This window comes from Baudoinia panamericana (genome assembly GCF_000338955.1).
Source record: "Baudoinia panamericana UAMH 10762 unplaced genomic scaffold BAUCOscaffold_13, whole genome shotgun sequence".
NCBI lineage: Eukaryota > Fungi > Ascomycota > Dothideomycetes > Mycosphaerellales > Teratosphaeriaceae > Baudoinia > Baudoinia panamericana.
The window spans coordinates 879,345-892,620 of NW_006911269.1; the positions used below are offsets into that span (position 1 = coordinate 879,345).

Consider the following 13,276-nt stretch of genomic DNA (forward strand, 5'->3'; position numbering starts at 1 on the left):
ATGGCAACCTTATCACTTGTGCGCTCGTCCGGTCACGGTAGTGCTACCGATCTGTTGCGCTATTGCGGCGAATTGCCCGTTCCTGGAGGTCGCGGCTGACGTGAGTCGGGATGCTGGTACAATGTCACTAAGACTGCGACGAGTGTCCGGTGCATTGCTGCGATACGACACCCGTGCAGTAAGCAACCACAGTAAGCAACTGACATGCTTCGTTGTAGGCTTGTTCTAGAACGACTGAAAAATGATGCAATATGAGCTTCAATGACCAGCTCGAACAAGAAGCGAACCTAAGGTAGATAGACCGCTTCCTAGTGCTGACTGCGGCTTCATGGTGTAAAGGTTACGGCCGACACTCTGAACATCAGACAGTTAGACGACCCGTAAGCTCTACGGCCGTTATGCTTCTGATCGCGTGTCACATTTTCGACCAGTATGTGCTCGCAACAATGACGCCGAAACTGTTTGCTTGAAGTCTCCCGGCTTTGAGCATCGACGCTCACATAGTCAATTGCTGGTATATCTTTACGGCCTTCAATACTATCTCTGCAAGGGCCAGCAGAGTAATCATTAAGCAACAGGCGGTAAGTGGAGATGCTAGCCGAGGATTGCATTGCACAGTGCGAGCGCCCATACTTCTCATGACTTTCGAGACTCAGTCAGCGCTGGAACTACGGACATGCTGTTCGTCGCAGATCTTGAAGCTGCAGTCATTGCGCTTGCAGGCGGCTTGGGTGGTGATAAAGATGCGCCGATCACAAAGGCTGCGTTACCGCTTATGGGGGCACTGTCCTTTAGCTCGTCCAGAGTTGCCTGAACACCTTGGCCGAGCATCAATGTGGAACCCGCCTCGACTGCTAGCACTGCAGAATCGGCCTAAGTGAAAGTCAGAATGGAGACCGTCTGTCCTTGTTACTCGTAGAGCGAGGTCTGTCGAGCTTGCGGTCTGGGTGCCTGTAGCGCTTGTTATAACCTCAAGTAGGTCTGCGGTATCAAGAATGACTGCATTGCGGATGCTGGTCGGTAGGCTTATATCTAGTACCTCAAATCAGCTAGAACGTAAGCACCATGCACATAAGCCTGTGCAGTGGTAGCTGAGTCGTTGGTGAGAACTGCGGGCCTCACAGAGACATTGTTTACATGCATAATTTGCTGCAAAATATGCCGGTCTTAACAAGACAGCAGCCCCTAAGGAGCAGGGCGGGTCTAGGCGATCGATGGGAAATGGTTGTCACGGGGCCGGGGTCAAGCTTAAGCTCGCTGTGTCGCTGTCAGGCACCCTCGCAGGAAGATGGTTCAAGGTTTCATTGCGTTCTGTGTACAATTGGCACTGATCGTGAAGCAAGGGTAAACATTAGCTCTAACCATTCGCTGGATGCTCGCAGTTCCCAGATCAATCGATGCAGTCCCGTGGTGACTCACGTGAGGGAAGATTGTAGGCGTCAAAGAGTGGTACACCGGGGGATGAGGCTGTAGACGCAGGTACAGCCTTCTGGGGAGCCTAGTTGCTGCGACTCGCGACATTCGTAATACCCAAACCGCCAGCGAAGTCAAGACAAGAGAGTCGAAAGCAGAGGAAGAGACGCAATCGGGTAAGAGTGAAGAACAATAACACATCTCTTTGCTCGACACGGACATGGATGCATGACTAAGAGTTTTCGGTGCCGAAGAGAGCTATTATAGTGCCGCGACCTCTAATAGTATCGCAATCGGAGGGTGGCTGTCCGAGATGGCTACACCAACGCCATCACAGCCCTCTCACCCAACGTCGGCATCTAAGAGACAAGCTGGCGGCCATGTCTCACCCTCTTCATACCGCGTGTCGTCACCGGCACCGCGCAGCGTTCCGTCACCCACCGCAATCAGGAAGGAGCACGCTGGGAAGACGCCAATGAATCACCCGACCACCGGCTCGTCACAGGGAAGCAAAACAATGGGTGGCACACCAATGGTGCAGAATCCGAGTCAACGGGGTCACACATCTGCCTCACCGAACGCCAACCTCTTAAGCTTTGGGACTCCAATAGGGTTGGGTGTCGAAGGGCTCACGCCAAGCCAGCTCAACTTGCCTACGCCAGGCATGGCTGGTATTCCAATGAGCCTAACCATGTCCGATCTCGGCATGACGGCAAGCGGTGGACAGAAGCGTAACGAGGATGAGGAGCGCAGGACGAGGATGCGGAACGTACTGAAAAGTATTGGCAAGTCCAAGGGTAGGATAAGTGAAGAGGGCATCATGAGGGTGGCGAGGCGTGCAGGGCTTGACAACGATATTGACTCGAGCCGTATCAGCATCGCAGGCACGAAGATGATTATCGACATTTCGTTAACAAGTCAGATGCCGCATGAAGTCCTAGTCACATTCGACACCGAAAACGCCGGCCTTACCGCTCAGGCCGATTCGGTCAGCAAAGTGCTTGCAGACGACTTGCTGGCGAAAGAGGTCGATACGATCAACGCCAAGCTGGACCGTTTTGCTGCGAACCTGAATCGTCTGGCCAGGGTCGACCGCTTGAGCTCCTCGCAGGTTAATTGCTTCGAGGCGCTTAGCGGTATCTACGCCAGCCTCAAGCGGCTGTATGAGCAAGAAGTGGCTACTGCGAGCGCCCTCGATGTTTTACGTGAGAAGAGCGGCAGACCCGTACTTCATGCTAGTGGCCACATTGGCTACGAGCTTGCCTACTGGCAACAACGCTCAAACCTTCCGCCTGCTCATAAAGGAGATGATCATGTCTTTCGTCTACGCATGAGCATCGAGCGCTCGGCCGCTGAACTATATCCATCCATTCGGATCTCCGACAAGTGGCTTCCCGGGCAGCTTTCACTTACCGCCGAAAGCGGAACTGCTTCCACGCTACCATGGCTGGACCCAGCTGCGCTACTCATCACAGCAGACACGAGCGTAGACGCTATGGCTACCGAAGGTCAACAAAAGATGCCCGACCTGCGCTTCACTGCAAGGCTCGATCCGCCGCTTGTGTTACCATGGCAAGTTGCGAGTGCGGTCCTGCAAGTAATGGGACTACCACCGCCACAGTTCTTTGTCTATCCACCCGCATGGCATGCAATGCTTCTGGATCCTTCTACGACTACGCCACTGAATGTAGCTAATGGCCATCCACTACAAATAACACATGCAGTCACTGTCACGCGCGGTGGAGAGGAGGTTACCGTTCATCACAAGTACGAGCTCGACGTTGCTAGAAACGACGGCGGGTACGTCCTTGAGGCATTGCCTTTTTCGCATCCTCGACAACTTGTGGAGCTCCTTCCAACGCTGCGTCAGTGGGCCTGTTTTGGGTCGTTGGTTGAGCAGATCTTGCAGACCATACCTTTCGCAACGCATGAGGATGCCACGAATGGCAGTATCGCTGACATCAACCGGCCAAACCGAACCGACTCGCTCGTTCTGGGTACCTTCCTTACGCCACCCACCACACCTGACTCGGCAGACCTGTTGCCAATCAGCGTCTCGCTCACGACTTCGCCTGCCCCTGCAATAGCCTTTGCGTGGCCTGCTATGCTAGACCAGTCATCTGGTGGCGTCAGCGTACAGGTAATGCCGAACGGCGAGCTGATCGTCTCGCAAGCTGTAAAGGCGGATGAAGAGCAAGGCTCAGCGGGCGCGGAGGACAAGAGGTTGGCCAAGGCACTCGACGCCTGTGGCGATATCGGAGTCTGGATCGAATGGCTGCGCAGCCGCACCAATTAATGCTACCTGCAGCAGTCCATGGGAAGCCTACAGTATTTGGGGTGACTGTACTAATGTGGCCTTGACAGATCGTAGGTAATCTCTCTCACTCCGCTTACTTACCTGCAGGAGCACGGTGTGGTGTTGTCGACGGTCGTTGCGCGACGAACCGCTCAAGTGCTTGGTTGAAGAACGTTTCGGTCAGACTGCAAGTTAGTTGTTGTGCTATCGCTGCTCGTTTGCAGTAACGCCGTGGTTACTTCAACGGATGTAAAGTGACTGCTGGCAAGCTTTTTGAGGAGGGAGGCGTCGTAATTTTCTGTGACATCCAGCTCACGTTCTGACAGAAAGCCACAGTCGGCTGGGGCGTCGAGTACGGAACGTGTAGAGGTAGGTCCGCCGTTATATGTAGAGGTCGGTCCGCCATTATCTCTACTCAAGCTTGAGCAACCACTTTTTCAGGTGTCTTAGCGGCTAGCTGCTCGCGGTATTCTTTGGTACGCAGATGCTATGGCTTAATGTCAGATAAAGACTACGCAGATGCTATGGCTTAATGTCAGATAAAGACATTGCCACAATGAAAGCTCTTATTACACTTGCTTATAATTCTCAATGCTGATGCAATCGATTGCCTACTTTGAATCTGCGTGGACGATGCCAAGCGGAAAGCGTATTGACAGAATATGGACAACGATCGTACTGTGTGCCGACCACAACGCCGTGCGAACGCTCACAGTGAACACTGCGCTTTAGTAGAAGAAAGAGCGCCGGCCGCTATCAGAAACTCTGGTTGATCCACGCAGCTGAATCGCATTGCAACTCTAAAGGCTGATTGATTGTAAACTGCCCGCTCGAGTTCTGGCTTGTGTAGCCAAAGCATTGACTATACGCGAAGGAGTTAGCATATGTATCACCTCGGGCGACGTCGAACGATGCTGTACATACCCTGGCCAGTCCGTATTGAAGGTATTCCGCCAGCAGACTGCGTTACACGGCTGACTCTTGCCTGCATGGATACTAGTTGCATTATTGATGTTATATGCGCCGCCTAGCGGATTTTAGTGCTTTCATCTCATTGTCGTGGTGTGCACTCTGACTTACAGGCATCAATGCACTTCTCGAGTGACCTTGTGGGACCGTTGACCAGGTCTGCCTGACCGACGTTGATGACACTCATTCCGCAAAGCCTTCTGAACAGCATTGGCGAGCTGCTGGAGCCTGTGGAGTAGATTGTGTTATTTACAGACGGACAGTCGCGGACCAAGGAGGAGGCCGACGGGCCCACAATCGTCGTGCTTGTGAAAGACATTGTTGACGTGGTTGACGAGGGCGAAGCTGTAGAGCTTGATGCGCTCGAGGAGCTCGAGGCGCTCGAAGAGCTCGAAAGAACAGTAGCTGATGCACTTGTACTCGACGAAGAGACGGCCGCGCTTGCTGCCGTCGTGGACTTTTCGCTGCTTTTATTCGACAACGCTCCGCCAACACCACCTCCTACTGCGCCCGCAACTACAACAACCGCTACAATCGCAAGCAAGAGCCAGAAGACCCATGGTATGAGACCGCAGATTCGGCGCTTCGGTTTCTGGTCATGTGGTCGGTCTACCTTCTCATCTTGCGGCCAAGGCTGGCCGGCAGGTCCGTCGCGGAAAGGATGCACCTCTTGTTCGCTCGACCAGGCTGCTCTCTTCTCCGCACCAAAGTGCTCTTGTGGGTATGAATACACCTGCAACCCCTCGTGCGCAGGATGCTGAGCCGCGGTTTCCAGTCCAGAGTCCGCAACATGGGGCGCGGCTTCTGGAAGGTCCGAATAGTCTTTCTTGTCTCCCGCCATGAGTGGCTGCTTGACTGTATTGTCGTAGTGGACCATAGGATTGATTGAGACTGGAGAGTGGCGAAGAAGAGTCAGGAGTGTTCATCCACTTACCTGGGCCAGATAATCCACGCGAACCTGTTGGCTGCCAACGAGTTACCCGCCCGCCTAGGACAGCACGGCCATAGCCAAATGATCCTTCGATAAGGCGCAGCCGAGCGTTTCATCTCGTCGGACGGCCTCGAAAAGGAGGCTAGACCAATGCGGGGACTTCAGCCTTACCATCTATATACCTTATCCAGATTTGACAGAGACAGCCTAACTGACGTTTGATCGACGTTCGACTTGCAAAAGAACAGTGCATTCGTCAACTACCATGAGCGAGCCTTCTGGGTGTTACGTTCTGTTGGCAAAACATTGCACATGATGCAAATTCTCCGCAATCTCATGGCAGTGATGCAGTGTAGAGCACGCAGCAAAGGCTTATTGCCATCTGATTCCTAATCCAAAGAGGGATGCAGCGCGCGTGCTTACCAAGTGATCGCTTCTGATAGACTGGACTGCCGCGGCAACTTAGGGCCAGAGGGTTCCTTGGATGCGGCAGGGTTCTGGCGAGCAAAGCCACTGGCTACAACTGCATTGGTTCCAATTCGAGATCCCGACTTCACGTCCTCGCCTCGCGATGTAAGTATTGATCCATTGTCTGCTGCTCGTGGGAAGAAATCAAGCAACACCACACAGTATGACAATCCGACTGCTGGCAGCGAGGCTTTTCCCTCGTACCTACAGGGTTCACTCGCCGGAGGCGCTGGTAACAGACTCAGCAAAGGAGGCTCCAGAGCTCGCTCCACAGTACCCGGCACATGAAGGTCTGCAAGCATGGCAAGAACCTGCAGCGTATCCGTTTAAGCCAGATCCCGACCACTCGTACGGGCATCTGCTCCGGCCGAGCCACCCGTACGGAATGACAAAGAGGTAGTTGCGGAGCCTCCAAATCGTCGTCGTCGGATCTGTGGGCTCCCACCATGGCTCGTTTGGACCCTAGCGATCGCTGCTGCAGTCTTGGTAACTGGCGGAGCGGTAGGAGGGCCCTTGGGAGGCGCTTCGGCGTCCAAGAGCAATTCGTTTAGCAGCAAAGCAGCTGGTTGAGCTACAGCGGCTTGATACCCAGAGCATCAGCAACTATCTGGCTATGCTCCACAAGCTCTTCGTCTTTCATCGGTCGACCAACCAGCTGGAGGCCGCAAGGAGCTCCCTCGACTTCATCGGGGACGTCTGGAGATTGCGTCGTTAGCTTTGTCACAAGACGGTAATTGCAGGCGTAGACTCACATGCAGGCAGGTACGAGACATCTCGCCGGTATTCGGCATCGAGCTTCTTGTCCGCCTTCAGATACGGCATCACAATGGACGGATGCTGTTCACTTTTAGCCTGACACCGTCGCCGAAATTTCACGCAGACCACTCACATCGAGCATATTGGCAAGCACGGTATACATCGGCACACCATACTTGTCGTGCGCAACAGCCGTCGCTTGATATGCGGGCAGTATGATGGCGTCCAGCTTCTGTTCGACGAACAACTCCCTAAACTTTGCACAAAATGCTTGCCGCTCGACATGGAAGCGGTAAGCATCATCTAGCGTGGGCTTGAAGTGCTTTAACGCTGGAGGTGTAGCAGTCGCTATGGACGCCACGAAAGGCTCGCCGGATGCGTTCACATGACCCTCGGATGTGCGTGCTGGGTCCATCCCGAAGTTGTACCAGGCGCTATCCACGACTTCCTCCAGAATCTTTGGTGGTAGGTGTTCAGCTACAGGGATGACGGTGTGGCCGGCTTCCGTCAACTTCGCAGTCGCTGTCTTCACGGTGCGTAAGACGGTGGGATGAAGAGGGAACATATCATCTTCCAGTAAGTAGCCCAAGGTTAGTTTGCCTTGAGGGGAAGGAAGGCGTCGCCATGGTACAGAAATGACGCCTTCGTCTACGGTCCAACAATCGTAACCAAGCACGGCTGCCATGAATGCACTGATATCACGAACGCTCCGCGCCAGTGGTCCGGCAGCAGGTAGGATGCCGAAGAAACCCGGCCTGCCCGAGCCTTTCTGCCCACCGTACGGGACTCTTCGACTTGTCGGCTTCAACCCAAATGTGCCGTTGACATATGCTGGTATCCGGATCGAGCCAGCAATGTCAGTGCCAACTCCGATGGGACTGCCCTTCATTCTGAGCAGAGCTCCCTCGCCTCCACTCGAACCTCCCGCACCAAGACAGAGCTTGTTCGGGTTCAGAACCCGCAGAAAGACGTTGTTCTCCGAATCGCCTGTCATGAGCGATTGCGGGACGTTGGTCTTGACGTACAACACCGCGCCCAAGCTGAGCAAGACCTTGACCAGGGCGGCATCGTCTTGGGCGGGTCCATGGCCAATGAATGAAACGTAACCGATCGTGCTATTGATGCCTTTGACATTGAAGCTGTCTTTGAGACTGACAGGCAGGCCGTGTAGCGGACCGATAGGCGTCTTGTGAGACGCAAGATACTCGTCGCAGTACTTGGCTCGCTCAAGCGCTTGGCCGAAGAAGGTCTCGGTCAGACAGCAGGTCAGCTGTTGCGCTATCGCGGCTCGTTTGCAGAACGCCGTGGTGATTTCAACGGAGGTAAAGTGGCCGCTAGCAAGCTTCTCAAGAAGGGCAACGGCGTCGTAGTTCTCCGTAATGTCCAGCTCTCGTTCTGATAGGATGCCACATTTGGCTGGCACGTCAAGTACAAAACGTGACGAGGTAGGTCCGCCATCTGCGGTATACTCGGGCTTCAGTATCCACTCTTTTGGTATCTTGGCCGCTGCCTGCTCGCGGTACTCTTTCGTACGGAGTTGCCATGGCTGCAGATCAGTTGAAGACATTGCTATAGTGGATGTCCTTATTGCAATTACTCATGACTTGCAATGCTCACGCAACCGAATGCCTATTACAATTGCGCTACGTGGACCTCTAGTTCTTATGCTCAACCGGTTGGGGTGGTGGGGGTGCTGAAAGATAGGCCGGCAAATGCAGACCCACGCACTTGACCGTCGATATTGCCGCGGTAAGCATTGGTGCAGAGCGATATCGCATCGATATCACTGGTCTAGAGAAGGTATGGTCGCTCAAAGAAGTTCTGAACCGACATACATCTCACGGTCGCGTCTGAACGGGTTTTAAAACTACACGGGTCAACGCAGATGAAGCTCGAGAAATCACTTGCACGCGAAAGAACCATATCAACTTCTTATCCGCTGTTGGTTTGGGCTCGCCGTGAATGTTAAATAACAGGTTCTAGCTCTCGTAAGGCAGACGGGCAACTACGCAGCCCTAACTCCCAATTTCGGACTGATGAAACCAGCCGAGTCACATGTCGCCTCGACCTTGGTGTCGAACTGCCCGCTCGAAGTGTTCTTCGTCTGATTACCAAAGCACCAGATGGGCAATCCGTCTGGAAAGTTCTGCGCCAAAAGACGGCTGTACAAGGCTGAACGACCTTGTTCTCAACCCCACTTGCAAACGAATGCTACTAGCGGCGCACAAGTCCGCACAAGACTCAAGTGAGGTCGCTGTCCCGTTGACGGTAACGCCGCCCGGAAGCCCTGGATGGGAGAACCTGATGCCGCAATACCGCCGGAATACCATTGGATGGTTCCCCATTCCTGTCTTGTACAAAGTCCTATAGATTGAAGGTTCCGAGGGTCAGCCACATTTCAGACAGCGGCGAGAGGGTCTACGCATCACTCCGCTTACCCATTAACAGACGGACAATCGCGCAGCACTGTTGAGCCTGACGGACCGTAGACCGAGGTGGTGTAGGAAGGATTGTGGGCAGTGGCCGAACCGGCAGTTGTGGAAGTAATCCCTCCCGTACCTGCACTGCTTGTTGCTGCGCTGTTGGTGATGCTTCTAAGATCCGCTAGAGGAATGTGGAAGGACTAGCAGTTCTTCGCGAAACGATCGTTCGTTGCGCAACGACCGTTGACAACGCTACACCGCGCTCCTTGAGACGACCATTTCGACCGCAGCGCCGTCACAACTCTGCACAACCTTGGCAAACCTCCCCCGATCGCAGCAAGAAGGATAAGCCTTTCTTATCACCTGAACCTCGTCTTCGATGCTCGAGCGGGGAGAGTAGGAGTAACTGTACGTGAATTTGTGGAGCCAGAGACGACCCGTGTGGGGTGGATGACAGCCGGGACCGCAGCCTTTGGTAGAGGGTGAAGGTACGGATGAGACGAATTTGTTGGGTGGGAGCTGTTGATGCAGAAGCTGCATGATGTGACGAAGGGGAAGTTTGAGGGCTTGGGCGTTATTGCGTATACTCGCTGTCTAAGTAAAGCCCCAGATCGAAGGAGCTTGTGACATCTTGATGAATCTCTGGTGCATCTTAAATCCACCATGATTCCTTTCCCTATTGTCGTAGACCGATCGTCATCCGAAAAAAATTCTCCACGAAGAGCTGACAAACAAAACTCACCACCTTCCCCTCGATCAACGTACTTGGCGTCGTTGGATGCTCTCAGTCGAAAGTAACTTTCTTCCCAGCCCCCTGCACAATCGCTCCAGTCGCCCGCTGCGCATTCGCCAACGCCTGCCCGGGCGCGACGGTGCGAGCATCATGCCGTTTCCGCCTCTCCTCGCGCCGCTCCTCTTTGCCAGGCTTCTGCTTTGCACGCCTTGGCTTGCCGTCGCCGGAGCGTGCAGCGGCCGCTTCTCCCGCGAGACCCTCCAGTGTCTCCTCACCGGTGGGGAGTGCATCGTCAGCGTCACCGCTGATCCGGGAATTTGCAGTGTCTGCCCCGTGTGCAGGAGCTCGGCGGTCTTTGGTCGTCGCGGCGCCTTTCCCAAACCGCTTCTTGTACCGCGTCTGCGAGTCTTCGGCGAATTCGCAGCGCAGCTCGCGGCCGTGTATACGGTTGATGTGCTGTTTATTCCGCTTCGACTTCGTCTTCTTCTTCGTCTTCTTCGACTTCGGCTTTCCGTCCTCGTCGTCCTGCTCCACTTCCTTCTCCGCCTCTTCTTCTTCATCACTCTCTTCCTCACTTCCCTCCTCAACCTTCTGATACACATACCCCCTCACCGCCGCCTCAGCCGCGTCGACCTCCTTAAACCTTACCCAAGCGAAGCCCTTGCACTTCCCACTATCTTCGAAAGTAGCCATATGTATATCCTCCACCTCTCCGGCAAGGCTAAAATGCTCCGCCAGATCCTCTTTGGTGACGTCAAAGCCCAAATTCCCCACAAACACTCTCCGCGCCGGCTCCTTAACCTTCCCATCTCTCGCACCCTCACCCTCAACTTGCTTAGGCTTACTATCAGGCCGTCCCTCAAAAGACTTGGCATTCTTAACCAACACCCTCCTCCCCGCCATCAACTTCTCACTAGCCCCCAATGCCTTGCTCAAACTCCCCTCACTCAAGAAATCCACATACGCGAATCCCTTGTTCTTCGCCCTCGCCACCCCAACATCCCCGGCAGCAGGAGCATTAGGAGCAGGCATATGAACCCTCGTAATCTCCCTCCCCTCGATCCCCCCTTGCTCCTTCAAAAACTCCCGTAACGACTCCTTCGTCGCGCTCCAAGGTAGATTGCCAATCCAAATCCCATACTCGCCCCGTTTGGCGGCGAGTTCGCGGGGGGAGGCTGTTTGCAGGATGGAGCCTTCGAAGTACTCTTTTACGAGTGCTTTAATGCCTTCATTGACTGGGGTGTTCTTGGATTTGGAAGAGCGCTTTTCGCGCTTCTTCTCTAGCCGTTTGGCTTTCTTTGACGGCGGTTCGGGGGCGGTGATGTCGACTTCTAGCTTTTCGTCTTCCGGTATATCATCCGCGGGTCTCTTACGCTTCTCTCCACCACTGGGGGGCGGGGACGCCTCAACGGATGAGGGGGTATCTGTATCGTCCATTATCGTGGCCATTGTGCGATATGAGCAGGTGGGGGACAACGATTAATCAATTTCGATGGAAAAACCTGGAGTGGAAGCTCGGCTCGGCGAAACCTCGGCGCGTGTACCTGTGCCTTCCCTCCTCCGTTCTGCTCATCATTCACATTCCACTGACCTTCACCTACACCCACGTGACATCGCGCTCACTTGTATATTCCGATGGCGGAAGCGCAACTCCACCATCCGACGGTCGGCGGCAAGTCGCTGGATAACCTACCGACCAACCCATACCCTCAATCCTCCCAAACCGAGCAAGAGCAGCAGCAACAACAACAACAACAACAACAACAAGCCCCTCAAGAACAGGAGCGCGTGCCCTACAAGTCATGGCGCAAGAAATACCGCAAATTGCGCGGGACTTTCGACGCCAGCTCGGATGAGAACAAGCGTCTGTTCAAAGAGGAGCGGAAACTGCAGTCTATCGCGAAACGTTTGCGGGAGGAGTTAGAGTACGCTTCCACCAAACATCCCCCTCTCCTCTATACATACTCACTCCCCTACAGCGGCCTCCTAGACCTCCTGACCGACCTGAACGCCTCCCCCTCCCTCCCCTCCCACCTCCGCTACAACGTCGCCCTTCCCCCGTCCCTGCGGCAACCGGCCCCAATCGAAGTCTCCCCCACTATTACGCCCGAGCAAGCAAACGCGATGGTGTTGGAGTACAAACTAGCGGTGCAGAGGGGTGATTTACCGCCGCTGGACTTGCATGTCGTGAGGGGGGTGGTGGAGCAGAGGCTTGCGGCGCAAGGGGTCGAAGGGTTGGAGGAGGTTGTTGAGAGGGTCGTGCCGAGACCGGTGGGGAGGCTGCCGGTTGGGGGAGAAGGCGGTGATGGGGTAGGGGTTGAGAAGGGAGAAGCCGCGGTTGACGAGGAAGAGCTGGAGCAGGCAGGGTATTTGACCACAGAGCAAGAGATGGACTACCTAGCCCGCCTCGACGCGAAAGAGGAAGGTCTCAGCATGACAACTACGAACAATGTCAAGAGCGCCACTACTGCTCCTTCGTCCTCTTCGGGCGCAGCAGGGGTGTCAGTGAGTCTGGGCGAACCGCATACAATCATTGTGGGAGAAGAGAAACACATGGCCTCCATGACCCCACGAGAGTTGGAAAGGCATCTGGAACTCCTCAATCCCTCTTCGCAGCACAATTGGCTGCGTGCGCATTCGAGACAGGGTCCGGTTGGGGTTGTGACTGTGGGCGATACGGGTGATGATGGTGAGTCGCTGGCTGGTAGCGAACAACAGGCGTCAGGCTCTGGTGCTGCAAGTAAGCGCAGACGCACTGGCGGCGGTGGTAGTGGAGGCGGAGGCGGTGGTGGGGGAAGTAAGACCCTGGCCAAACAAGTTGCGGAGCGAGCGGTAGCGGCTAAGGATCGGGATTGGAGTCCCGGCGCCGCTTCGATGAGGGGCGAGGGGGACTATGAGGAGGATGGCGCGTCGGTGGGGGTGGAGGATGGCGGGGTGCGGAGGAAAGGCTCGATGAGGGATGGGGATGGGGCATATCGGCCGAAGGGTGGTAAGAGCGGGGCAGGTGCTAGCGGTGGGAAGGGGAAGAGGAAGAGGAGTAGTGAGGCCGTGACGACGGGGAGGGAAGGCACGCCGGGGGCTAAGAAGGCGAGGCTTGAGGGTGGAGCTGGAGAGCGATGATCCGAGGTGGTGACGTTGTGTTACCTTCACCTCTATGCCACGACTTCGTGTGCGCACTTGCGAACCACAGTCCGCTTAATTGGCAAACGCTCCATTTCTAGCCAAGCGAAAGCACGCTTCCTCAGCCCAAACACCTCGCGCACGCCAGATCCATCACTTTCTCCTTG

General features: G+C 55.0%; 6 protein-coding genes across 6 annotated transcripts; 2 read left to right on the top strand and 4 right to left on the bottom strand.

The window, feature by feature from the left end:
• Positions 1-1,561: 1,561 nt before the first annotated feature.
• Positions 1,562-4,159, top strand: BAUCODRAFT_288836 (uncharacterized protein). The gene is made up of 3 exons (XM_007682582.1): positions 1,562-1,589; positions 1,668-3,389; positions 3,588-4,159. The coding sequence occupies exons 2-3, from the start codon at positions 1,727-1,729 to the stop codon at positions 3,707-3,709; spliced, it is 1,785 nt and encodes a 594-aa protein (XP_007680772.1). The 5' UTR covers positions 1,562-1,589; positions 1,668-1,726; the 3' UTR covers positions 3,710-4,159.
• Positions 4,160-4,465: 306 nt separating this feature from the next.
• On the bottom strand, positions 4,466-5,519 carry BAUCODRAFT_151824 (uncharacterized protein; the record flags this gene model as incomplete). Its single annotated transcript, XM_007682583.1, has 3 exons — positions 4,466-4,571; positions 4,634-4,736; positions 4,790-5,519. The coding sequence occupies 3 exons, from the start codon at positions 5,517-5,519 to the stop codon at positions 4,466-4,468; spliced, it is 939 nt and encodes a 312-aa protein (XP_007680773.1).
• Positions 5,520-6,513: 994 nt separating this feature from the next.
• BAUCODRAFT_288739 (uncharacterized protein) lies at positions 6,514-8,644 on the bottom strand. Its single transcript, XM_007682584.1, has 3 exons — positions 6,967-8,644; positions 6,830-6,914; positions 6,514-6,773 (listed from the first exon to the last, which is right to left on the bottom strand). Exons 1-3 carry the CDS (start codon positions 8,398-8,400, stop codon positions 6,649-6,651), a joined length of 1,644 nt encoding a protein of 547 aa, XP_007680774.1. The 5' UTR covers positions 8,401-8,644; the 3' UTR covers positions 6,514-6,648.
• Positions 8,645-9,268: 624 nt separating this feature from the next.
• BAUCODRAFT_38496 (uncharacterized protein) lies at positions 9,269-10,064 on the bottom strand. Its single transcript, XM_007682217.1, has 2 exons — positions 9,999-10,064; positions 9,269-9,932 (listed from the first exon to the last, which is right to left on the bottom strand). Exon 2 carries the CDS (start codon positions 9,794-9,796, stop codon positions 9,509-9,511), a length of 288 nt encoding a protein of 95 aa, XP_007680407.1. The 5' UTR covers positions 9,797-9,932; positions 9,999-10,064; the 3' UTR covers positions 9,269-9,508.
• BAUCODRAFT_151826 (uncharacterized protein) lies at positions 10,041-11,438 on the bottom strand (the record flags this gene model as incomplete). Its single annotated transcript, XM_007682585.1, has 1 exon — positions 10,041-11,438. The coding sequence occupies one exon, from the start codon at positions 11,436-11,438 to the stop codon at positions 10,041-10,043; it is 1,398 nt and encodes a 465-aa protein (XP_007680775.1).
• Positions 11,439-11,624: 186 nt separating this feature from the next.
• On the top strand, positions 11,625-13,109 carry BAUCODRAFT_126416 (uncharacterized protein; the record flags this gene model as incomplete). Its single annotated transcript, XM_007682586.1, has 2 exons — positions 11,625-11,914; positions 11,969-13,109. The coding sequence occupies 2 exons, from the start codon at positions 11,625-11,627 to the stop codon at positions 13,107-13,109; spliced, it is 1,431 nt and encodes a 476-aa protein (XP_007680776.1).
• Between the last annotated feature and the right edge of the window lie 167 nt (positions 13,110-13,276).